Source organism: Phoenix dactylifera, unplaced genomic scaffold (assembly GCF_009389715.1).
Source record: "Phoenix dactylifera cultivar Barhee BC4 unplaced genomic scaffold, palm_55x_up_171113_PBpolish2nd_filt_p 000801F, whole genome shotgun sequence".
NCBI classification, from domain to species: domain Eukaryota; kingdom Viridiplantae; phylum Streptophyta; class Magnoliopsida; order Arecales; family Arecaceae; genus Phoenix; species Phoenix dactylifera.
Genome location: NW_024068168.1, coordinates 61,074 through 87,707, shown reverse-complemented (window position 1 = coordinate 87,707; position 26,634 = coordinate 61,074). Strand labels below are relative to the sequence as shown.

The following is a 26,634-nucleotide window of genomic DNA, read 5'->3' as shown; positions in this document are numbered from 1 at the left end:
GCTGTTCGCCAGTCCCAATCCCATCGCCCACGGCAAAAAGCTATAAACCTACGCCTCTGGCTCCTCTGGCTCTACGCCTCTACCTCTTCAGCTCTCCTGTATCTTCCTCCTCTGCTCCTTGCCTCCTCATCGTCCTCCTCTTCCGCAGTTCTGCTTCACCGTCTTCACCTTCGTCGTGATCAACAAGGGCGTCGGCGAGCGGGCGAGGTCATCTCCGGCCGGCCACCGGGGTTACAACTTACAAGGAGTACCGCCGACCATGGCTAGTCCTCAGTCCTCACCTCATCGTCCTCCTCTTCTGCTTCTGTGCTTCACCGCACCGTCTTCGCCTTCGTCGTGAGTCCACTCTGTACCATAAATTCTAAATCCCTAATCCTGTTACATATTGGAAATGGAAGATCTCTCCGTGGATTTAGATCTTGTCTCGTTGGAAAATGGAAAGCTGATGTGTTTGGAGTATAGCTTAGAGCCTCAGATCGTTCGAGCTTTAGCTTTCTTGATGGTTTTGTTCGGAAATATTTTTTTTGCTTTGGAGAGCCCATGTGAGGCATTTTAATACTCGTTCTCCTGGGAGAGAGAGCTCAGAGAGGTGGGTAGCTGTTGGGAAAGTTTATTCATAGAAAAATAAATGGCATTTATCTCGCATGATATACAATGCTCTCTCTCTCTCTCCCTTTCGCCGAGAGCAGAGGACAACAGTCGAATATCCCTCTCTCTTGGGGGGCTCCATCCACAATGAAAAAAATGGTGATAGATCTGTTCCTCCACTCTCTTCTCCCTTCTCGCCCTTGGACCGTTGTTTTCTTTCTATTTTTTTAGCGTTTTCGGTCGTATTTTTCTTCCTTGAGAACTCTTTTAATCTTCTCTTTTTTTTTTTTTTTTTTTTTTTTTTTTGGTACAACGGCGGCTCACACCCTACGGGTGTGGATACGGCCTGCAAAATCTGAAGCAAGTAAAGCTGAAAGGGATTCCGGCACTGTGTCGGAATCCCTCAAGATAAAATCCCCGGTGTGATGAGCCGCATAGGAAGCGACCCAATCAGCTGCACAATTCGCTTCCCTGTAAACATGTGTAGCCTGGAAGGTATCACACGCCTGCAGAAGTCTGCGAACGTCCAGAAGCAGCGGTCTGCCCTCACCTGCACGATCTCGCTTCCCTGTAATCTTCTCTTTTCTGTCTTTGTTTTGTACTGGTTTTTATATGTATCATTGTTTCCCTTTGTAAATTAGATTGTTTTAGTTTTTCTATTCGTTCTCTATTTCTATCACTTATAGAGCGTCGAGGTTGTGAATCCAAAGGCGTACCCTTTGGCCGATGCTCAGCTGATGATAACCATACTGTATCTCCGATCTCGTCCAGCAAGCAGCGAACTAAAAGCAGCTCAAGAAGAAAACTAATGAAGGTTGCCACTCTCGCCCATATATATATATACACAAACATCCCTCTGCTTCTCTCTCTGTTGCTTTTCTTTAAAAAGTCTGAATTTTGATGCATCGGGAAGGAAAAAGTTTGCATTTTTGATTTTTTTCGGCTACTTATATTTATGTTGAACATCTATATTTGGGTTTTAATTCTTTGACTGCACAGTGACGAAGACTCTGAACAGGGGCATCTCCGAGTTTGTTGTGATGGCGGTGGATACAGAGCCACTTGAAATTCTTCTACATCTTCCTCTGCTTGCACAGGATAAGGTATGTATTTTCTCTGATAGCTTATTAATTGAAGATTATTGTCCTTGCTGCTGCTGTTAGTTTTTCATTCTGTGCCTGTATGTGAGAGTTGAGGTGTGAAGTGAGGATGGCGCCAACACTAGTGATAGCATAAGCTTTTATTAGAAAAATAAGTTTCTACCCTTCTTAGTAACTTCAAATGGTTGGTAAATAGACGGTTCCTAAAGTATATTGCACTTATTAAAATTTTTTTATTATTTAAAATAAAAAATAAAAAAAGGCCTTTCTTAGCAAGTTCGCCTTAGGCCTCCAAATGCATTGGGCCGCCCCTGCATATAATGAGGCAATGTGGTCTTTATCTTTGAAGTTTGGCATAACCGTTTATGGTAGGTTGTGAAAATTAAATTATATGCTTTGGTTATAGGGTGGAAATGGCCTGACTTTGCACGCTTTGAAGATCTTAGATTGCTAATAGAGGATAGCAGAACGAAGTGTTAGTTTGGAATTATCAAGGAAGTTTTAAGAAGCAAAAAATTTTGGAAAATCCAAACAAACTATGTGGAATATAGGCTCACTTGCAATATATGGAATGCCAATTACAACAAGAAAAACAAAATCAAGTTTAGAGCAAAATTGATATATACAAGAAAACTAAAACAAATAATATAAAATTCTATTTTAGTGGGCAAATGAGGAAATATTAGTATTATCAGTAAGATATGTAGCTTGTTAGTTAAGGAGGGAGAAAACATAAAAAAAAGGGGCCTTTTGGCTCTTCGGTTTTTCTAAAAAAAATATTATTTAACGTTTTCAATGCTCATTAGAGTAAGATATCTTTTTTAATCTCTAATTTTTATGTCAGCAGATTTTTTTTTCCTCGATAAGTAGTAGCTGAGCAATTTTTCTTAATATTCTTAATATAATTACAAATGGCCAATAATTTTAGCTAGGTGGATTAGGAAGCATCTTAATTGCAATGCGTGTAGCCATTTTTTATTTACACGGAGTATAGATGCGTGTGCCTGCTCCCCAAATATTAGTATCTCTCCCAAAGAGAAATAAACCCTGCAGTTAAGAATACCTGGTGGATCATTTTGAAGTAATATTTATTAAGAAAACATAGAACCCTCACGGAGTCCAAAATAATCCTCAAATCTTTTCCTGACGTGCATTATACGTTCAAATAAAATTAGATGGGAGAAACAATATGCTTCTATTTATTAAATTCACTCTCTTGACTAAGATGACCTTATGAATTTGTTATATGAAAATTGCCTTCAAGCCGAATCTTGTAGCAAAACTCTTCAACGCCACATGCTTTATATTAAAATTCTTGAAGGCAATTGGTGGAAGTACATAAGATTTCCAATCCGTGAAAAGGAGGAGCTATTATTGGCACGTGCTCTCATATTTTCCTGGCAATAAATACAGATACCTGGCTACTTTAGTATGGGAGGCAAATACATGATGTATGTACCAAGGCCATTTGCCCATTCTGAATCTGGACATCACTGAACTCTGAAGCTCTTGCAGTTTTAACTCATTATTAAAAATGTCAAGAAAAGGGACACTCCAGTTCCCCACTACGTCTCTTTGAACATGAAATCCTGCTCTTGGAAAATCGCAATTTTGTGCCAAATTGCTTCAATTGTACTTCTGTTAGCATGAAAACATATATTTCAAGGGGAATCGTGTTTTTCATTGTTGTAGGCTACTGTCTAACCCAGTAGAGATGGATCAGATGAGACCATTAACACATGATCTTAAAGGACGAGCATATTACTTACATTTCTTGAGATGCAGATTGTTAAAAGTGCTTTCCCAACTGTGAAATTTCTAGTAGGATTAATTTTCTTTGCACCTAGTGATGCAAGTATGACCTCATAGAGTGGTTGTTGAAGTTTGATGTGCAAGCTTGTTAGATCAGAATGAGTTCCAGTTCATGGTTCACGAACTATTTCTTTTCTTGTGACTTTCTTATGCAAATGTTACTTTTCTCGTAAGCGTTCAATATGCAACCATATGCATGATCTTTCAGGTCGATTACTCTAACTAGCCCCCCATAAGTCCATTAAACAACTTGTATATATAAAACAACTAGGCTACATATGATTTCGTGTCTGTAGAAGATTAGAAGCTCTCCAATCCTAGCAGACAACCAGACCCTTACTGCTACCCTTGAATGAAAATTAAGGAAAAGCTGGTGGCGAAATGTGTTCGAGTGGCGAAAACCAACCTACCTTCCTTTTTGGCCAGATTGAATGGTTGGACTTCTTGCTTGCCAGTGTAGATTTCTGATTTTCTCAGATAGGTCTTTTTCTCCAACCTATCTAAATGCAGTGGAAGTACCATTTGGTGTCTTCCAGCAAATTACGCAGATGAATAACAATTCCATTTCTGTATGAAAAGAGCTGATATACAGTGGAAGTATCAATTGGCTTCTTGCTGGTTAGTCAATGTCTCCAGGCGAAGGGCTTCATAAGGTACCTTAAAGTGTAAGGTTATTTCCACTCTCCATTAAATAAATCTTAATGCAGATTCAAGGTTATGCCCAAGCTTATGTCTTATGGTAGTATCTTATAGCTTACTAGGATCTATTCCAAAATTTCTTATAGCATAACCTAAAGCGTAAGGTTATTCCCTAAGAATTTTTCCTATTACTTTTTAATGTAAGTACAAGTGGCCAATAATTTTAGTTGGGTGGATTGTGAGGCATCTTAATTACATTAGTCTCTCTAACATACAAAAATAAATTCCTATCTGTAAAGTATACCTGGTAGAAAATTTTAAAATAATATTCAATAAAAAAGATATAGTGTAAGGCCTGGCCCATTGCTAAAATAGGTCCAACAAAAAAAGTAGGGGGGAGCCTCCATTGCCTATAAGCCGAGCTTCTACCCTCTCGAGGGGTCAGTGGTTCGTCGTTGCCAGAAAGAAGAAAAAAAAAGATTCGCTCTCGCTCAACCATCATTTTTCCTCGCTGTCATTCTTCTCAGGGCCTCGCCGGAGTTGTGCTACCACACCCCTACCTCTCCTGACCTCATCGTTCATCGAGCCATCGTTGCCAGCCGAGATCTCATCATGAGATCATCGAACTTGGAAACGGGAGCAAATCCCCTATTTTTGTGATCTACCCCTTCTTACTTTGATATTTTTTATGATGGCCAGTCGGACCTTCGGCCAAGTCTTCATGGGACTCTCCTTGACCCGCATGGTGGAACTTCGACCGCCGGCGAGTGATTTGAGCTGAGTGAGGCTCCGGTTCATGTTTTAGGCTGACCATTGTATTGTTTTTCTATTCTCTTTCTTCCACCTTGTCATTACCGCTGTCTCTGCCGCCATCGCAGCCTCACTGGAGGCTGAGCCTGTGGCAGGTGCTAGTTGCCACTGATGCCGGCTCTCTTCCACCCTAGTTCAAGTTACCAAACCTTCCCTATTTAGACTTCATTCACTGCTGACCAACACAGTCGTTGATGTTGTTGTGGTTGTCACCAGTGGCCAGACATTAGGCCAACGATGATGCAGCCGATCGCCAGTGTCGCCTCCATCTAGATCAACCTCTAACCTCCCTATTTTGAGAAAGAAGGAAAGAGTTTCCACTTTTCTTTCTCTTTTCTATCTCTTCCTTTCTCTCTTGTCTTCCTCTCTCTTTTGTTTGCTTCTAAGCGGATCCAGTAGAGAATCCTTCTCCCTCTTTTGTTCCTCTCCATGTTCTTTGGTCAACCTTGTAGACAGTCTTAGAGCACCATTGTTGTGATTGCCTTGAGTAGCTATGCAGCATGTCAGCCCCCACCGCAGCACTTGCCAAGCACAGTTTAATTTCATCATCATTAATCTTTCTTGAGCTATCTATACTATAGTCTGACTCTAGGTTTATAATTGGACTAGTGAGATTACCTAGATCAGATCAACCGGAGTCGTCTGATGTTACTACCTAACTGGCCATGTCTTTCCTCCACTCCGACCTTCGTCGGTTATCTAAAAATATGACATGTTACATTTGCTTTGATCAGAGACCGATTTCTTGATCAGATGAATTGGGATACATTATGCTGACCGAATCTGACTACTCGCCACCGCCACCCGACCGGCCTCATTTTTCTTCATATGCATATCTACTTTATGGTCAGCCTTGGTTATGTATGGGGGTGCAGTCATTCAAACAAGAAGAAGAACAAAAGAATTTTATACTCTAGTTCTTCAATCAAGGTAGAACCCTAATTTCTTATTTATTTATTTAATCTCAAATTAGGTAGGAAAGAAAAATTAGATTTAACTGTAATTTAGATATTAGAGCTCCGAAATAGGAAACTAACAATGATTGATTTATTTCTTATACTAATGTTTGGTCAAGGACGGGTTGGATTTATACAGATTGATTGGGGGTGCAGTCATTCAAACAAGAAGAAGAACAAAAGAATTTTATACTCTAGTTCTTCAATCAAGGTAGAACCCTAATTTCTTATTTATTTATTTAATCTCAAATTAGGTAGGAAAGAAAAATTAGATTTAAGAGTAATTTAGATATTAGAGCTCCAAAATAGGAAACTAACAATGATTGATTTATTTCTTATATTAATGTTTGGTCAAGGACGGGTTGGATTTATACTGATTGATTGGTTTGTATCGCTGGGTTTATATCGTGAGATTTGCATCAACAAATTTTGTTTTGTATGAGATATGTTTTATTTGATTTTCAGATATGAACATATTTATGTGTTATTATATATGGATATCAGCTATTGAAGTTATAATTATATAAATTCTAATTCATATTATTTTGAAATTATGAGAAATACATTATTTAATTAGAGTTGATTTGACAAGAATAACGTATAAAATCAGATAGATAAGAAGCGGTTTGGACTAACTCGTCATGTGGATAGCCTTCACGGGGTTATGTGTGGGACGGCCTCAATGAGCTTATGCATGAGATGGCCTCCATAAGCTTATACGTAGAACAGCCTCCACAAGCTTATACGTGGGGTAGCCTCCACGAGCTTATGCATAAAAACTTTGTTTATCAGTCATGGACTCAGACATGATCTTGGTTAGTCCAAAGCTGGAAAGTAAATTATTATAGAACCTAGAATTGAGATAATAAGAAATGGATGATAAGACATATGAAACCAATGCTAAATAAAATGTTTTGGTTGTTGGTATTTGTGATATATATATCCCTTTTGATAAGCCAAATATTTGATGTATGTTTATGCAGATATTTGTCAGTTTAATTGAGTGATACTGAATGTTTGAAAAGAGGTACCATAATTTATGTTTTCATTTTGATATCGTTTATTACTATTCTCAAATTATAATATTATATTGGTACAGATGGGCAGAGAATCTTACTAGGCTGTAAAGCTCACACTAACTTTTTTCTTTTCTTTTTAGAGTTGCAGAATTCTTAGTACTTGGTTATGGTTAGGATCATGGGTGAAATGATAAATAGGTTGATACCAGTTAGATGATTGAATTTTGAAATTGTACAAGTTTATTACTTGTTATGAATCGAGATCATTATTATTTACTAATATTGAGGTTGCAATGAATCTTCAAGCTTTACATGTTCTGAAGAGCCTTGTCCTAAGGAGTATGCAAGTTGTGTCATGTGGTCGACCTGGATGATAGGTTTGGAGCATGATAGAAGTGGTGTCAGAGCATAGATTTAAGATCACTAGGGACTGTGACAAAAGTTGTATTAGAGCTTAAGGTTATGATCACTAGGGATATGACAAAAGTAACAGAATAGATTCAGAGCCTAGGTTTAAGATCGCTAGGTATTGTGATAACATTTATGCATGGGGTTTGGCAAACGATGAGTACTGAAGGGCTAGATGATATATGTTTCTAATTTCAATAAGTGGGTTGACCTAAGATGAGTGCAAGAGGTTTTGGCTATGGATTATAGTGTTACATTAGTAGGTTAATTATGCCATATGTACTTATTCAATCGTCATTTAAGTGATTTGGAATCCCAAACTTGATGCGGGTGCAAACCATGATAACGTTCTTGTTCTATTATTAATTGTTCGGTTGCAAATTTTGGATTTATTAGCAAGAAGTTGTGAGGCAATAACCTCTAATGAAACTATATGTAGATCACGTATTCTAGTTTATCGCCTAAGAAAGAGTTTCATAGTATTAAAGTGGAATTTGTATGTGGATCTTTCATAGTACTAAAGTGAACTAAGAAAGATTTTCAAAAAGGAGTGTTCTTCGTGGTTGAATCTATATGTGGATTATATAGGTAATTGGCATTTTTGGATACTATAAATAGGTATATTTCTATTAATAGATTTTATTTTATTTTATTTTTAAGGTTATAGAGCATTCATATTGGTGGAAAACACTAGTAATTTGAATTTTTATGTTTGGATTGGGCTACTAAATCTTTTTCATAATTATTGGAGACAATTGAATGTGCTAAAGCAAACTCAAATCTAGGTTTATAATTCGATCAAGAATTTGTCATTGTTGATGAAGCCACTAGTAAAATATAATAATGAGTATAGACTTTGGTTATGAGCCGCTTAGATAAGTTATTACATATATCATTGCTACATTAATACTATTATAACTGTTGATGGTTGTGCTATTTGATGAATGGTTAGGAGGTTTCAAAGAAACATGATTTTTGGTTTCTTAATGTATATCATGATCAATGTTATGTATTCTTAATTTAGAATGTCCATTATCGACTTTGAGTTGGTAAAACAAAAGATCTTGATCCTTTCAAAAGGAGAGTAGACAAACACTCAATCTACAATTCTTCTTCTTCTTCTTTCATCTCTATCATCATGGTCTACAGTTCCATTGATTCTTTATAAATGTTCATTCTTCCAAGCATTTATTAGTTATAATAGTTCTTACATGTCTTGCTTCAAGCTAAAATAGGCTTGTTTTATGTACAAGTCATGATTAGACAAAATTGTTTAGACTCAATAAAATAATGAACTCATACTTTTGATTACAATATCTAACCAATTGAACTAAACCTACCAATAAAGAAGGATTCTAAATTTTGAATTTTTTTTATGAGTGGAATGACTTGATAAAGATGATCTCTGTAGACATAATAAGTGGTCAGCAAATTCACTACATGTGGGGCTCTATCTAAATATGCATTATGTTTTGCCTTATAATCCAAGTTGATCAACCCAAGCCCAAGCATACTTTTGAGGCTCGATAAACTATTTTTCGAGTTTAAAATGGTGAAGGAGATTTCTTCTTCGTATTTTTGTTGGTTGGGGGGGGGGGTTTGTGATGGTGTGAGGCAACATGCTTTTGTGGTAAGTTTTATAATACATAGCAAAGCATGTTGAGAAACATGTATAATTCATTTGTTTTTGTTGTTGTTGTTTGTGAGGGCATGCCATCCACATTTAGTCATGCACAACATGCATAATTCATATGACTCGGTGTGCATGGATCTTAGAAAGCATCAAAAGAGCAATTATTTTATGTATGGTAAATGCCTCATTCACCCACCAAGTCATTACAATAACCCGATGTCGTGCTTTACTAATCCAACACTTTTGACTTGCATGTAACTAGTACTCTTGCAATACCAAAGCATGCAATGTTGTCATGCCAATATACATGACCTTGATGTTCACAACTTTTTGCCAAACTTGGTGTCGCAGATAATAGTCATTGGCTTTACAACCAAATGCAATTCAATAACACAACTACAAATACTTACAATCCAATAGAACATAATGGATTGCCAAACCAAGTGACAACATGAGTCCTCTATTCCTTCTTCTAATCTAAAGTTGAAACCCTAATCATCTCAGAGTCCCATCTAAACTCCTGCAAGACCCAGCCCAAATGGAAAAGGACAAGGAGGCCTGCATCTCCATTCCAGTGGCCTCTATTCTCTACCATTTTGCTCTGGGCCCCACCTCTTTGGTAAAGTAAGGATTTTTTTTTTGGTGAAAAATTAAGGTAAGCCTGCCGCCGGGATGCTCTATAAAGGAAACCGGATTCCCTCTTTCCGCTCCCCACCTCTTCATCTCCGAGCGCTGGAGAAATAGAGGGGGAGGATCGGGGAATCCCTAACCCTAACCCCTTTTTTTAACTCCCCATCCTCTCTCTTCGATCTGATTCCACCCCTTAAATCTGTCCATCGCTTTGAGTTCTCTACGGATCCTTCCCCGGTTGATCCATCCAGGTCCCTCTGCCGTTCGATTTGGGGTTCTCTCGATCGTAGAAGCCGTCGTTTCTTCGTTCTCTTCTCGATTTTCCCGGTTGGAGTGGTTGTTCGGGGGATCCTCGGATGCGCCGCGGCTTCGGGCGATTCTGCTCTGGCGATGACGGTCTAGTGAGCTCGGATCCAATCTCTCCTCCTCCGGCTGAATCCCTTTGATCGAAGGGGTTTTTCTTTTCGCGGAAGCCTCTCTCCTCTTGTAGCGGCTGGGGGCGTTCGGCGATCTTGGGGATTTATCTGCGGATCGTGGCTCTTTGCTGTTGGGATCGCTGTTCTATTCGTTCGGAACGTAAAGGGGTCGGCGGAGAACTCATCTCGAGCTCTTCCTCTTTTCCCTTCCGGAAAGATCGTTTCTTGATGGGATAATTGAGCGTTATCGACATCAAGGATTGCTTGTATCAGGCCTTAATATCAGGCCTGCTTTTTAATTTTCGGCCTTTTAAATTCAGTTTGCTGCTTTTTTCCGGGCAATTTGTTCATTGTGGTCGAGCTGGTCTGCAATTAGATCAGAGGAAGTCCGGAAAGGGAAAAAAAAATAATGGTTGTGTATTATAAGTTTAAAAGTGCAAAATATTACGAATCTATTCTAATTGAGGGTCAATTCATATCTGTTGCCAATTTGAAAGAACGAATTTTTGAATCCAAGCATTTGGGAAGGGGTACCGATTTTGACCTCATGGTCTCCAATGCGCAGACTAATGAAGGTTGGTTCTTCTTCTAGACTAGGTTCTCTTGATTGGTTTATTCATGCAGTTTACTTGTAGGAGGATAGTTTAGTTCATTCAGAATTAATTGTCATTAGACTAAAAACTAATAAAAAAAAGGATTGATTGGAGTATTTTTAGATAATTGTGCTTGAAAAATTAAGAGATAAGGGGTAATGGAGTTGGGGTGAGATTGTGGCTACTGTTCGATTGATAGTGTGTCTGTTGAGTTACTTTGCTGGGAGCACTGTGGGTTGCTCTAATCTCACTCTGGATTTTTATAGACTCTGTGTTCTTCCATTTTCGGTTTCAGAATATGCAGACGAAGCTGCTATGATACCCAAAAATACATCAGTATTGATTTGTCGCATCCCAGGACGGCCATGGAAGCCCATTGTTACGGAACGAGATGAGTACTATCTCACACTCTGAATCTTGAGCATTTGATGAGCTCTTCTATTTGCATTTACATTATGCTTTTGCTAATGATTTGTAGATTTGGTTATGTGGGAGGGATGTAGTGTTACTGAAATATTTTGAAACTTTATTAGGATCAAATTTTGTAAGATAAAAATTGAGACAATGTTGATGACTTTCCTGACTGGATTTTGATATTGAAAGTTTGCATTCCATCTGCAGGACAAAAGTTGTAGAGGATAAGTTAGAAGATCTTCCACCAGCAAGTAACACTTTGGTTGGCGACCCATCTACCATGAAATATGTAAGACTAATAATTTTTGAATATGATTCTCTAGGTGCTTAATTTTTTTTTTTTTCATTCTGAATTGGTGCCAGCCACCATTATTATCTTAATTCTTGAGTGGATAATGGGTGTATCTTTCCTGAACGTTCTCATCTTTGATTGATGGCAAGGATATTGATAATACACATTCAATCACATTTTGCTGCCTGAAGAATCTGAATGGGATGAGTTTGGTAATGATTTGTATGCTATTCCAGAAGTCCTTCCTGCTCAGTCAAGCTGTTCAGTGGTAGATGTTTCTCCTGCAAATAAGGTTGATGAGGATAGCAAGATTAAGGCTTTAATTGACACACCTGCCCTTGACTGGAATCAGTGAGACATTTAATTGGATCATTGATATTTCTTATATTTCAGTGGTTTTATTTTTTAGAAATTAAAAAGTTTAGAGAAGTTCGAGAGAATGGAGTAGCAATAGCAGTCACATTTTGTTTACCAATGAGGAATCATTTATAACATAATGTTTTTCACTGGGTCAATGTAACTTTGCAGTCAAACACAAGAAGGTTATGGTGCTGGAAGAGGCTTTGGTAGGGGAATGGGTGGGAGGATGATGGCTGGTCGTGGTTTTGGTAAGCCCATGAACACTTGTAGAACTCTTCATGCTTGTCTCTTTTCCCGTCTTTGTATAGCTTTTTATTCTTGTGTCATTTTCCTTCTTTGACTGTCTTACACTCAGAGCCTCACAATAGCATTAACTTTTTAAATTGAACTAGGATTTGGTTAATTGCATCTTTATATATGTATATTCCTCTAAAAGTAGCATATACTCTCTTGGTTCCTGTATATGTTTGTGATGATAGGGATTCCACAAATGCATTTTAGGATTAAAACATTTGCTATCCATTCTTTTGTAGACTTTTTGTTGCAAGAGCAGTCAAATTCTTAGTTTTATGATATATGTTGCATGTATCACTTTATTTTATCTTCCCATTTTCCTGGATACTGACATTTTCATTTTTCTCATTAAATTAAGGCCGAGGTGGGCTGGAGCGAAGGACACCTCCAGCAGGCTATGTTTGTCATAGATGCAAAGTGCCAGGTACGTTTATAATATGTTGACTAATGAGGTCATTGTAATTAATTGTTTTCAGCATTTGCGAGCGCCAGTTAATGTATGTTAAGAGTTTTTTTTAATTTTATTCAGGTAATTTTATCCAGCACTGCCCCACAAATGGTGATCCAAGTTATGATGTTAAAAGGGTGAGACCCCCAACTGGCATTCCTAAATCAATGTTAATGGCAACTCCTGATGGTTCCTATGCATTGCCTGGTGGTGCTGTTGCTGTTCTTAAGCCAAATGAGTAAGTTGATGACTTCATGCAATGTTCCTTGTTATTACAGAATTGTGATAGATATGACAGCTGATGACCAACTCTTTTTTTTGTCATAGTTCTCTTGATTTTATATGCATAGTTCACTTATAGCATATGGGAAAGCTGCATAAATTGAAAAAAATATACATTTTGCAGGGATCTGTCCGATTTAGGCATCGTGGGTATGAACCAGGGGCATGGATATTTGACCAGGTAAGAATTTGAGGCTAAGAAAGCTGATCTAAGATGGAAGCGTGAAATGGGCCGACTCAATGAAAGGTAATTCAAATGGTTACTCTTTAGTTCTGTTTTTTTTTTTTCATTTTTCTGAATTTGTTGATGTTTTTGCAATGCCAAACTGAAGTGTTGCTTAATGTGTATATACACACACGGACGCACGCACACGCATTTGCGCACATGAACAAGATAACTGTGTTAGGCAGCTGAGGAGATTTCAGCTTCTAGGTCCTAGAATGGTGTTTGGTAATTTTATGAAAATTATGCTGTGGAATTTATGTGTTCAAGGCTTGCTGTTTGTGGTTTAAATGGAATTGAAAGATAAGAATTTTAATGGTGTTATGCGAAAGCTAATATACACAATGTTACAGCTATAACATTACATGCACATGATACTCCTTGATCTTTTTTTTTCTTTTTCAATTTTAAGTTTCTCGTAGTGGTTTATTTGCTATATTACATGAGAAACTAGTAGTATAATTACTTATCAGATAAGATAAAATAGTTGACCAAAATATGCACATATATTCATAGGCATAGTGTAGATGGATGTAATCATGGGTGAATATTTACAACATGTAGAGAAGAAAGGCAGTTAAAAATAAAATGACATTATGTGGTAGATGCAATAGTTTAGTCTACAGTTCCATTGATTCTTTATAAATGTTCATTCTTCCAAGCATTCATTAGTTATAATAGTTCTTACATGTCTTGCTTCAAGCTAAAATAGGCTTGTTTTATGTACAAGTCATGATTAGACAAAATTGTTTAGACTCAATAAAATAATGAACTCATACTTTTGATTACAATATCGAACCAATTGAACTAAACCTACCAATAAAGAAGGATTCTAAATTTTGAATTTTTTTTATGAGTGGAATGACTTGATAAAGATGATCTCTGTAGACATAATAAGTGGTCAGCAAATTCACTACATGTGGGGCTCTATCTAAATATGCATTATGTTTTGCCTTATAATCCAAGTTGATCAACCCAAGCCCAAGCATACTTTTGAGGCTCGATAAACTATTTTTCGAGTTTAAAATGGTGAAGGAGATTTCTTCTTCGTATTTTTGTTGGTTGGGGGGGGGGGGTTTGTGATGGTGTGAGGCAACATGCTTTTGTGGTAAGTTTTATAATACATAGCAAAGCATGTTGAGAAACATGTATAATTCATTTGTTTTTGTTGTTGTTGTTTGTGAGGGCATGCCATCCACATTTAGTCATGCACAACATGCATAATTCATATGACTCGGTGTGCATGGATCTTAGAAAGCATCAAAAGAGCAATTATTTTATGTATGGGAAATGCCTCATTCACCCACCAAGTCATTACAATAACCCGATGTCGTGCTTTACTAATCCAACACTTTTGACTTGCATGAAACTAGTACTCTTGCAATACCAAAGCAGGCAATGTTGTCATGCCAATATACATGACCTTGATGTTCACAACTTTTTGCCAAACTTGGTGTCGCAGATAATAGTCATTGGCTTTACAACCAAATGCAATTCAATAACACAACTACAAATACTTACAATCCAATAGAACATAATGGATTGCCAAACCAAGTGACAACATGAGTCCTCTATTCCTTCTTCTAATCTAAAGTTGAAACCCTAATCATCTCAGAGTCCCATCTAAACTCCTGCAAGACCCAGCCCAAATGGAAAAGGACAAGGAGGCCTGCATCTCCATTCCAGTGGCCTCTATTCTCTACCATTTTGCTCTGGGCCCCACCTCTTTGGTAAAGTAAGGATTTTTTTTTTGGTGAAAAATTAAGGTAAGCCTGCCGCCGGGATGCTCTATAAAGGAAACCGGATTCCCTCTTTCCGCTCCCCACCTCTTCATCTCCGAGCGCTGGAGAAATAGAGGGGGAGGATCGGGGAATCCCTAACCCTAACCCCTTTTTTTAACTCCCCATCCTCTCTCTTCGATCCGATTCCACCCCTTAAATCTGTCCATCGCTTTGAGTTCTCTACGGATCCTTCCCCGGTTGATCCATCCAGGTCCCTCTGCCGTTCGATTTGGGGTTCTCTCGATCGTAGAAGCCGTCGTTTCTTCGTTCTCTTCTCGATTTTCCCGGTTGGAGTGGTTGTTCGGGGGATCCTCGGATGCGCCGCGGCTTCGGGCGATTCTGCTCTGGCGATGACGGTCTAGTGAGCTCGGATCCAATCTCTCCTCCTCCGGCTGAATCCCTTTGATCGAAGGGGTTTTTCTTTTCGCGGAAGCCTCTCTCCTCTTGTAGCGGCTGGGGGCGTTCGGCGATCTTGGGGATTTATCTGCGGATCGTGGCTCTTTGCTGTTGGGATCGCTGTTCTATTCGTTCGGAACGTAAAGGGGTCGGCGGAGAACTCATCTCGAGCTCTTCCTCTTTTCCCTTCCGGAAAGATCGTTTCTTGATGGGATAATTGAGCGTTATCGACATCAAGGATTGCTTGTATCAGGCCTTAATATCAGGCCTGCTTTTTAATTTTCGGCCTTTTAAATTCAGTTTGCTGCTTTTTTCCGGGCAATTTGTTCATTGTGGTCGAGCTGGTCTGCAATTAGATCAGAGGAAGGCCGGAAAGGGAAAAAAAAATAATGGCTGTGTATTATAAGTTTAAAAGTGCAAAATATTACGAATCTATTCTAATTGAGGGTCAATTCATATCTGTTGCCAATTTGAAAGAACGAATTTTTGAATCCAAGCATTTGGGAAGGGGTACCGATTTTGACCTCATGGTCTCCAATGCGCAGACTAATGAAGGTTGGTTCTTCTTCTAGACTAGGTTCTCTTGATTGGTTTATTCATGCAGTTTACTTGTAGGAGGATAGTTTAGTTCATTCAGAATTAATTGTCATTAGACTAAAAACTAATAAAAAAAAGGATTGATTGGAGTATTTTTAGATAATTGTGCTTGAAAAATTAAGAGATAAGGGGTAATGGAGTTGGGGTGAGATTGTGGCTACTGTTCGATTGATAGTGTGTCTGTTGAGTTACTTTGCTGGGAGCACTGTGGGTTGCTCTAATCTCACTCTGGATTTTTATAGACTCTGTGTTCTTCCATTTTCGGTTTCAGAATATGCAGACGAAGCTGCTATGATACCCAAAAATACATCAGTATTGATTTGTCGCATCCCAGGACGGCCATGGAAGCCCATTGTTACGGAACGAGATGAGTACTATCTCACACTCTGAATCTTGAGCATTTGATGAGCTCTTCTATTTGCATTTACATTATGCTTTTGCTAATGATTTTTAGATTTGGTTATGTGGGAGGGATGTAGTGTTACTGAAATATTTTGAAACTTTATTAGGATCAAATTTTGTAAGATAAAAATTGAGACAATGTTGATGACTTTCCTGACTGGATTTTGATATTGAAAGTTTGCATTCCATCTGCAGGACAAAAGTTGTAGAGGATAAGTTAGAAGATCTTCCACCAGCAAGTAACACTTTGGTTGGCGACCCATCTACCATGAAATATGTAAGACTAATAATTTTTGAATATGATTCTCTAGGTGCTTAATTTTTTTTTTTTTTCATTCTGAATTGGTGCCAGCCACCATTATCTTAATTCTTGAGTGGATAATGGGTGTATCTTTCCTGAACGTTCTCATCTTTGATTGATGGCAAGGATATTGATAATACACATTCAATCACATTTTGCAGCCTGAAGAATCTGAATGGGATGAGTTTGGTAATGATTTGTATGCTATTCCAGAAGTCCTTCCTGCTCAGTCAAGCTGTTCAGTGGTAGATGTTTCTCCTGCAAATAAGGTTGATGAGGATAGCAAGATTAAGGCTTTAATTGACACACCTGCCCTTGACTGGAATCAGTGAGACATTTAATTGGATCATTGATATTTCTTATATTTCAGTGGTTTTATTTTTTAAAAATTAAAAAGTTTAGAGAAGTTCGAGAGAATGGAGTAGCAATAGCAGTCACATTTTGTTTACCAATGAGGAATCATTTATAACATAATGTTTTCACTGGGTCAATGTAACTTTGCAGTCAAACACAAGAAGGTTATGGTGCTGGAAGAGGCTTTGGTAGGGGAATGGGTGGGAGGATGATGGCTGGTCGTGGTTTTGGTAAGCCCATGAACACTTGTAGAACTCTTCATGCTTGTCTCTTTTCCCGTCTTTGTATAGCTTTTTATTCTTGTGTCATTTTCCTTCTTTGACTGTCTTACACTCAGAGCCTCACAATAACATTAACTTTTTAAATTGAACTAGGATTTGGTTAATTGCATCTTTATATATGTATATTCCTCTAAAAGTAGCATATACTCTCTTGGTTCCTGTATATGTTTGTGATGATAGGGATTCCACAAATGCATTTTAGGATTAAAACATTTGCTATCCATTCTTTTGTAGACTTTTTGTTGCAAGAGCAGTCAAATTCTTAGTTTTATGATATATGTTGCATGTATCACTTTATTTTATCTTCCCATTTTCCTGGATACTGACATTTTCATTTTTCTCATTAAATTAAGGCCGAGGTGGGCTGGAGCGAAGGACACCTCCAGCAGGCTATGTTTGTCATAGATGCAAAGTGCCAGGTACGTTTATAATATGTTGACTAATGAGGTCATTGTAATTAATTGTTTTCAGCATTTGCGAGCGCCAGTTAATGTATGTTAAGAGTTTTTTTTAATTTTATTCAGGTAATTTTATCCAGCACTGCCCCACAAATGGTGATCCAAGTTATGATGTTAAAAGGGTGAGACCCCCAACTGGCATTCCTAAATCAATGTTAATGGCAACTCCTGATGGTTCCTATGCATTGCCTGGTGGTGCTGTTGCTGTTCTTAAGCCAAATGAGTAAGTTGATGACTTCATGCAATGTTCCTTGTTATTACAGAATTGTGATAGATATGACAGCTGATGACCAACTCTTTTTTTTTGTCATAGTTCTCTTGATTTTATATGCATAGTTCACTTATAGCATATGGGAAAGCTGCATAAATTGAAAAAAATATACATTTTGCAGGGATCTGTCCGATTTAGGCATCGTGGGTATGAACCAGGGGCATGGATATTTGACCAGGTAAGAATTTGAGGCTAAGAAAGCTGATCTAAGATGGAAGCGTGACAAGGTAGAAGGGTTTTTGCCCTCTTCCTTCTGAAGGTCCTTCATCGGTTGAAGAAACCCGGGTCCGGCTGCTGGCAATGGAAAACGGAGAAGACAGAGACAAGTTATTAGAGCTTTACGAGATCCTTCACCTTCATCTGGCGAATGTCCGGCTGGTAGATGCTGACAAAATCTATGAGGCGTTCCTCTACAAGAAAAATAGAGCAGAAACAGTAATTATCTGTTTCTGCTCTGTTTTTCTTGTAGAGGAATGCCTCATAGATTTTGTCAGCATCTATCAGCCGGACATTCGCCAGATGAAGGTGAAGGATCTCGTAAAGCTCTAATAATTTGTCTCTATCTTCTCCGTTTTTCATTGTCAGCAGTCGGATCCGGATTTCTTCAACCGATAAAGGACCTTCATGTTCAAAGAGCAGAAGTACAATTGAAGCGAACGCGAGACGAGGGGCGGGGAGACGCGTGATGGCTCGGATCACACGCGGACGAAGGATGGAGAGCCAGAGGGGCTTCGGAGTGGTCGTGGGGAAATGGGAGCGATGTGTGATGGCCCGTAGTCCGCGTCGACGTGGGGGAAAAGGGCACTGATGGATTCCGAAGCAGAGGGGGGACGTGATAGGGTGTGATGGACGATGGCTCGCCTTGTACGGGAGTAATTAAGTGGAAGGGGGAGTGAGGGGAGTTTTTGTCTTTGTTCTGTTGGTTAACTTGTATTGGGTTTCTCTCACCCGAAGAGGGAACTGTATCTTTGCTATTTTGCATGGCTTCTCTTCTCTTTGGGAAGAGCCACTGAATATCATTTCCTTTCCCCTATCTTTGTTGGTTTCTTCTCTGGTTGGGACCTACCACCCTTTTCTTGACATTTTTAATAATGAGTTAAAACTGCAAGAGCTTCAGAGTTCAGTGATGTCCAGATTCAGAATGGGCAAATGGCCTTGGTACATACATCATGTATTTGCCTCCCATACATCATGTATTTGCCTCCCATACTGAAGTAGCCAGGTATCTGTATTTATTGCCAGGAAAATATGAGAGCACGTCACGAATAGCTCATGAGTAAGAAAACTTAACTAGAGTAAGAAAAAGGAATAACTTTACCATTAAGCTCATGAGTGCCAGCCAAAACTAAACATTTTTATTATATTGTGCATACCATTGTCACTGGGTTTCATTCTTTGACTTTAATTCAATAACTTAACGGTAGAATTTTATTTGTACTAGCTTGTCACTGGGTTTCATTCTTTGACTTTAATTCAATAACTTAACGGTAGAATTTTATTTGTACTAGCTATGCATTCCCACATGCTGTCATCTTTCAATACAATTATGGGAAAGCCCACGTCCACAAAAAGAAATAAGACATCACCTTTCAGCTAATTAAGAATGGAGTTCCATACGGGGTTCATTGCTAGGGCTCAAGAATGGATGAAAAAAGGACTCAACAAGCCACAATAGCTCTAACTTTGGGGGTTCATGAAGTGCTATAAAATAGCATAAGCTTTGCAATACATTTATCTGGCTATTGTAATTTTATTTTCTTTTGAAGATCTTTCCATTTTCTTGCCAGTGTCATTATAAGGGTGTCATTTTTTGAAATAATGAAAATTCCTACTGCACTGTTATACAATAGTCATATAATGATTACTATGAATTGAAATCCCAGAGAAATTGTAAAGGTATTATGATGACATTTATGTATCTTAGAGATTATAATCATATGAAACAGTGGTTAGTACTTCATATATTTAGAAACCAGACTATTTATTTTTTTTGGAAAAAACAAAAAATTAGGCTGTTTAAATACTAGCTAAAGAGTCAGAGAGTTTTAACATAAGTCATGAAAAGTTGAGATCAAATTCACAAAGGTCCACTGGATGTACTACTTTCGGGCTAAAGAATCCTCAATATTAATTTTCATTATATAAGAAGTATATAGGTAGGTCAAACAAAGATAGAAACTATCGGAACTGATTTAAACAACTCATTTTTGCCATGCTATAACTTGGACAACCTATGCAAGTCCCATTTTTGTTGCAATATTATTGACTGTTTCAAATAAAAGAACTACACAACCAGGATAACATTAACCTGATTATTACAAAAAAGAACATTGATTGTCCAAATTAAAACATGATCACCGGTGAGAAGAGAAAAATACAATACAAATTTCACCATCCAAAACATAAGCTCTAGTTATCTGATAATGTAAGCAAGTGAGACGATATAATTATCAAAAAGAAAATGAAAATCTCTAGTAAAACTCGAATAAAACCAAAATTTAATCATTGTTAATCAGAGAGGAAGAGCGGTGAGGGACAGAGCCTCTAATTATTATTAATCAGAGGGAGTCTCTATTTTCTGAGAAACACAGGGTGGATTTAATTCTACCCACAGCCTACAGGCAACCGGCTAAGCTCTTAAAACAACAGCAGCAGCAAGCCAACAACAACAACAAATACCTACAGGGAACCTGGCCCTCAACAGATTAAAAAAATAAATCCCAACCCATACTGTTTGCTGTGTGGGGAAGCTCTCATTAACAGAGCATTTCATGCGCCACATCAAAGCCATTCAGCTTTCTCCGCGGCAAGCCCCATCAAGATTCAAACCCCACAACAAAGCCCCATCAAACTCGAATAAAAATGGGGAAATGGTGGTTCAACAACCACAGCCCCTAAATTCCAGATCGACTGAAATCCCCAAACTTTATGAGAAATGAATTGAAACAAAAACCCATCCAAATCCATCCAATACAAAACCCAAGCTAGGAAAAACAAAACCATCGCCAACAGAGATCACGAGAGCAAAGCAAGCCAGAACCAATTAGAAATCTACGGCCACATAGAGAGCCCGGATCGAAAAAAGAAAACCAAGAGACAGGGTCGGATCAAGAACTGATCGACGATGATACCTGAAGGAAATGAGGTCTGACTTCCGAGGAGGAAAAAGGAATAGTCGTGCTGCCTTGCTGGGATTTGGGAACTGGAAAGTGGGAATTGGGACCAAGGAGGCAAGGAGACGTCAAGGACAAGGGGAATAGCCCGTAGCCGCATGCCATAGGTGATAGGTTTACGGCTTACCAGCTTTACAGCCATGGCGATGGGATTGGGACAAGCTACAGTTGACAGCTATTTCTCAGCGATGCAGGGCCTTTCTTCGGGCCTAGGCCTTAGGTGACCGCCTCGGTCGCCTAACGGACGGGCCGGCCCTGAGCACGTGCCAATAATAGCTCCTCCTTTTCACGGATTGGAAATCTTATGTACTTCCACCAATTGCCTTCAAGAATTTTAATATAAAGCATGTGGCGTTGAAGATTTTTGCTACAAGATTCGGCTTGAAGGCAATTTTCATATAACAAATTCATAAGGTCATCTTAGTCAAGAGAGTGAATTTAATAAATAGAAGCATATTGTTTCTCCCATCTAATTTTATTTGAACGTATAATGCACGGCAGGAAAAGATTTGAGTATTATTTTGGACTCCGTGAGGGTTCTATTTTTTTTAATAAAAATTACTTCAAAATGATCCACCAGGTATTCTTTACTGCAGGGTTTATTTCTCTTTGAGAGAGATACTAATATTTGGGGAGCAGGCACACGCATCTATACTCCGTGTAAATAAAAAAAGGCTACACGCATTGCAATTAAGATGCTTCCTAATCCACCTAGCTAAAATTATTGGCCATTTGTAATTATATTAAGAATATTAGGAAAAATTGCTCAGCAACTATTTATCTAGGAAAAAAAATCAGCTGACATAAAAATTAGAGATTAAAAAAGATATCTTACTCTAATGAGCATTGAAAATGTTAACTAATATTTTTTTTATAAAAAGCGAAGAGCCAAAAGGCCCTTTTTTTTATATATTTTCTCCCTCCTTAACTAACAAGCTCCATATCTTACTGATAATACTAATATTTCCTCATTTGCCCACTAAAATAGAATTTTATATTATTTGTTTTAGTTTTCTTGTCTATATCAATTTTGCTCTAAGCTTGATTTTGTTTTTCTTGTTGTAATTGGCATTCCATATGTTGCAAGTGAGCCTATATTCCACATAGTTTGTTTGGATTTTCCAAAAAATTTTGCTCCTTAAAACTTCCTTGATAATTCCAAACTAACACTTCGTTCTGTTATCCTCTATTAGCAATCTAAGATCTTCAAAGCGTGCAAAGTCAGGCCATTTCCACCCTATAACCAAAGCATATAATTTAATTTTCACAAACCTACCATAAACGGTTATGCCAAACTTCAAAGGTAAAAGACCACATTGCCTCATTATATGCGATAACATCAAGCTTCTACATGCCACAAGATTCTCAAAAGTTGTGGTGTTATCATGCTACACAATCACCGCAAGCCACAAATCTTTGAGGTCCTAAAAACATTATTTAACGAATCATTTATTTCATTTTGTATCTATCCACTTCTTTTTCCTTGCCAGCCTTGTTATTAGTGTCGAGTTTCAAATTTTGAAGGCCCTTGGTTATCTTGCTCTCTTGATATTTTTGATTTTTGGGCTTGTCGGAGTCCAAACGATTTCCATCCAAACCACCTCCTGCTCTGTCCTTTGATGCTTGGCAAATCTCATGGGATTGGCCGGCCTCGACGTTTGGTGCTCAACGAAGCAACCCTTGACTGCAAGTGAGACAAGGAAATAAATAAATGTTAGATAAACATAAAACAGGATAAAATAAAGGAGGATGGGCAATATTTTATAGCTTGTGTCCAATGTAATTTCTCTTTTGGCTGACCTGAAGAAGTTTTATAATTTCATCTTTCGTCTTCTGATCAGGTGCAGACTTGTACTTTTTGAGTAGATCGACTACAATCTTGTCATCGATTATCCATTTAGTTCCATTTGACAGATCGACGATATGAAGCTCCTTTGTTGTAGTTGAACATTTACCTTTGTCGTTCGATTTTATATCTAACTTAAGCATCTTATCTCCAAGTTATACTTTAGGAAGAGGCAAGTGGCTTGGCTCATGCTTGCTAGGGGTTTCTTTAGCAGATCCTTGAAGAATTTTGTCACCGGAACTAGGAGCATCTCCTCGAAGATTGGATTTTTCTAATATATTGTAGAAATACATATCTTAATATGAATTCAATGATGTAGCAGCATGAAACGGAAAATGCTTGAGGATACTTGATGGTACATTGTAGAAATACATATCTTAATATGAATTTAATGATGTAGCAATGTGAAATGGAAAGTGCTGGAGGAATCGTGACATGTTGTGCATCATGGCTTCTTATGTTACATGTGGATGTGTTTGTGGATCGGGCTGGGCTTGGCTTTGCCCGCATATCAACATAATTTATATAGATTCAGGCTTATCTTCCAAGTCCAAGTCAAATCCTTACTCGAGCTTCAGGCCTTAAGTTGGATCTCGGGTTTTCTGGCTGAAGTATGAATGATTAAATATTGCTGACAATCTAAACATGCTTATTGTTCTATTAAGTTCATGTATCAGCAACAATTGTCAAATAAGTAAATAAATAGATCAAATAGAAACAAACAATACAAGAAAAATAAAAAATATTCAGGCCAAGCTGGCTTTAATCCTGATGTCCGAGCCTGGTCTATTTATTAAACAGGTTTGTTTTCCGGGCATGGCTCAGCCCGCAGAGTCTGGAACTTGTCCTAAGGATTTCGGGCTTTAGCAAGCCGAGCGGACTGACAAATAATGAACAGGTAACGTTAAAAAGGAACTTTAACAAATGCTCATACTCAAGAAGAGATCAAATGGCAATAAAAATACATATGACCACAATGAGGACTCTCCAATGTGGATCAAAAGTTCCTGAATGAACTTCACTCACCTTTCCTCTGAGCCATGCTGATCTCCCTCAAGCTGAGCTTCTGCCTAAGAACTCTTCTAATCGGGCTTTCTCTAATGCTTGTGCATGTGGAAGGTGATTGCATGATGGCTTCCATTGCATAATGAGATTTTATCGGGCTTTCCCTTCCCCATTCCCTCTCCCTGGGGAGAGGGAAAGAGGGGAGTACCCTCTCCCAGGGAGAGGGGAAGAATCAAAATTTTATTTATTTATTTTCTTGTCCCTGATCCGACGACAAGCAGCATAAGAACGTGATAATTTGGTATTCTTTATCAGTGCAAGGGACATATGGCCAAGTGAAGCTTATCTCACTCAGCACCCACTTGGAGGACAATTGGCCAAGTGACGGCACGTTCATAATTTTGATATTCTCCCAAGGAAAGGCCGTTCATTGAAAGATAAATTTTATATTATTTTTTATTCTTTATTGGGGTTTGACCTACAAAAGGATGGTTACATGATCTGCATCTTTCAACTCTGTATAGTTTTCAAATTACCGTTGTCCCCATCCAGCTATAGAAAAAGCATGATTTAGGAATTGAACAACTGTTTATTTAGATTGGGCTAGCCCAAAGCTCCAGTAACCGAGCTTGGACCTAGTAAGTAGGCCCAGAAGCCAGGCCCGGGCATGAGTGATTTTAGTTATTCCTTAAGGGTAAGCTCGACCTGAACCCTACATGGTTCGCCTGTTGAACAAGTCCATTTCCAACATAGACAGGATTTTACAAGATATCTATCTCCTTGCTTAATTTCTTCTCCTCCATCTTTTGTTTAACCTAAGAACCTTAAATGAAGTCAAATAAGTAAACTAAGCTTAGCCAAATTATTTAAATGAGGGGAAGCTGCTTGCACCAACCTAGAATAGATCTGAACATTAGATTGATTACGAATCCGTCCAGAATCTCGCTAAACAATTTTAAGCAGCCAAATACTATTCCATTTAGCCCATATAAACACAGCCTCCATATGTTATGTTTTTAACCCAAAAGGAATTTTTTTCCTTAGAAAAAGACAGCCTCCATGCCAATAACAACCTCACCACTTTAACCTTAATTTTCGCTAATGATTCAGCTCTATCATATTTGTGCCCGAACCAATCCACAGGTCTAATCTGAGTTGAACTTATATCCTCCGAAACAGCATCAAAATATTCATCCATTCTGTAACCCTTTCTAGGCTTATTCTATGATATCTTGACTTCGAAGCACTCTCAAAAATCATCAAATATTACTCCTCTTTACCATTAGGTCTGCTAGCTGTAGGCCACAGAATAGCAAATCTTAGTTTCTTTAATTCCTAAAATCACACAATAGACTTTGTTATAGGCTTTCTGCATCACCCAGTAATGAAGTCACGGAATAGCAAACAAAAAGAATTGTAGTATATATCTGACCTGTGCATAAACATAGGGGTCTACAACACACCAATAAAAGTTATGTCCCTTCTTGCAATATCTTTCGAGGAATGGATGATAAAAAAGACTCGAGCAGCTTGAACTTTATCATGGTGGAGAAATTATCGGAAGTGAGCGTACTAGTAAATGGTGCATTTGCATGCTAACTGAAATGGTAACATCAACTAGACATGATCACACAATTCACAACTTTGAAGATATGTGCAAGGTAGTGGAATGGGAAATCTATGTTCAGTTAATCATCCAGCGATGATGGAAACAACGTTTGAAGTTTTGTCTGCAACTTCGATATTAAAATCTACACTTTTAGCCAAAACTAAAACTGAATCTGGGGTCAGTTTTGAAGTTTTGATAGAAAATAACTTATGGAACCTAATTTTGAACAAAAATGGCCACTTTAATTTCTTCTTTGTTCATGTAGGTACTTTTGGATGATAAAGAGTAAGCCCCTAGAATGCAATATTTGCAAGATTGAACTCAAAACTTGTAGTTTTGAATCGCTTGTAAGCAGTCAGGTGTTTAGTTGCAAAACATTTGGTGGAAACATGAATTTTTCTAAAACAAAAATGTTATTGATTTAAATTTGACTCAAACTAGACAGAGTTTTGTAAACCTTATCTACATTTTGTCATGTATCACAAAAAGGCCAAAAATTCACAAATATGGATATATTTTTATAAAAGTTAAAAAATTTATAAATTGATGCCCACACACACATTTTGGGATAAGATTCTAAGTAGCGTCTTATAACATTAAAATGGTATCTGATTTAATTTTCAAACTTTGTGCTACAACTTTAATTTCTTAAACATTTTACACTTTTATTTCTGATAAATCTTATATTTTAAAAGCCATGAATCCATTGAGACTATATATAATACCGAGAAATTCCAGACTATAAAATACAAAGAAAAATGTTAAGTAAATACTTGCTTTATTTTTCCTTATTTTTTCTATTTTTGTTGATTTTCCATAATCTTTTTGGCTAAAGCTCCAAAACTCAACCCAACACTGATGGATTGTACAATTTGCTTGGTATTCAATATGAAATATGATTCCATTCAAGATTGCAAAATTTTAACCTTGCCCAACAATTGCTATCAATTCCCAAAGAAGTCCATGCCTGCAAAATTCAATATGAAAAACAAGACGAACTTGAGCTTCGTGGCATCCTTAGACCCAGTGCTGCTTTTAAATTATTTCTATGACGACCACTTCTTTTCAAAACACGCTCAAAGGACTGCCCTGACAAACTTTTTAGCCCCTAAGACCTTCATTCACAGTATTAGGCTATTTAATTAAATGTCTAAAAGTATTCAAATTCAATATATAATGAACCAAACTTTCTCCATGGCTCCGTTCTATTCTACTTGTTTCTTCACTTTAGTTTTTTCTATTT

General features: G+C 37.9%; 1 protein-coding gene and 1 long non-coding RNA gene across 11 annotated transcripts; one reads left to right on the top strand and one right to left on the bottom strand.

Annotated features, from left to right (window-relative positions):
• Positions 1 to 25,675, top strand: LOC103699329 (E3 ubiquitin ligase PQT3-like). 10 transcript variants are annotated; one of them, XM_039120411.1, is made up of 12 exons: positions 11,532 to 11,661; positions 11,853 to 11,918; positions 12,323 to 12,388; positions 12,494 to 12,650; positions 12,819 to 12,941; positions 15,963 to 16,058; positions 16,289 to 16,370; positions 16,556 to 16,722; positions 16,899 to 16,978; positions 17,383 to 17,448; positions 17,554 to 17,710; positions 17,880 to 18,881. In XM_039120411.1, the coding sequence occupies exons 5-12, from the start codon at positions 12,922 to 12,924 to the stop codon at positions 17,938 to 17,940; spliced, it is 729 nt and encodes a 242-aa protein (XP_038976339.1). In that variant the 5' UTR covers positions 11,532 to 11,661; positions 11,853 to 11,918; positions 12,323 to 12,388; positions 12,494 to 12,650; positions 12,819 to 12,921; the 3' UTR covers positions 17,941 to 18,881. The 10 variants fall into 10 exon arrangements, 3 of the variants coding, with proteins under 3 accessions (XP_038976339.1, XP_038976341.1, XP_038976340.1); XR_005509125.1 differs by lacking the exons at positions 15,963 to 16,058; positions 16,289 to 16,370; positions 16,556 to 16,722; ... (2 more) ...; positions 17,554 to 17,710; positions 17,880 to 18,881 and adding exons at positions 1 to 1,158; positions 1,275 to 1,402; positions 1,588 to 1,691; ... (1 more) ...; positions 11,226 to 11,307; positions 25,657 to 25,675 and having other exon boundaries at positions 11,495 to 11,661; positions 11,839 to 11,918; XR_005509124.1 differs by lacking the exons at positions 15,963 to 16,058; positions 16,556 to 16,722; positions 16,899 to 16,978; ... (1 more) ...; positions 17,554 to 17,710; positions 17,880 to 18,881 and adding exons at positions 1 to 1,158; positions 1,275 to 1,402; positions 1,588 to 1,691; positions 10,900 to 10,999; positions 11,226 to 11,307 and having other exon boundaries at positions 11,495 to 11,661; positions 11,839 to 11,918.
• Positions 22,228 to 24,016, bottom strand: LOC120107226. Its single transcript, XR_005509128.1, has 3 exons — positions 23,804 to 24,016; positions 22,732 to 23,048; positions 22,228 to 22,615 (listed from the first exon to the last, which is right to left on the bottom strand). It is a non-coding gene; the product is annotated as an uncharacterized LOC120107226 (long non-coding RNA).
• Positions 25,676 to 26,634: the final 959 nt, after the last annotated feature.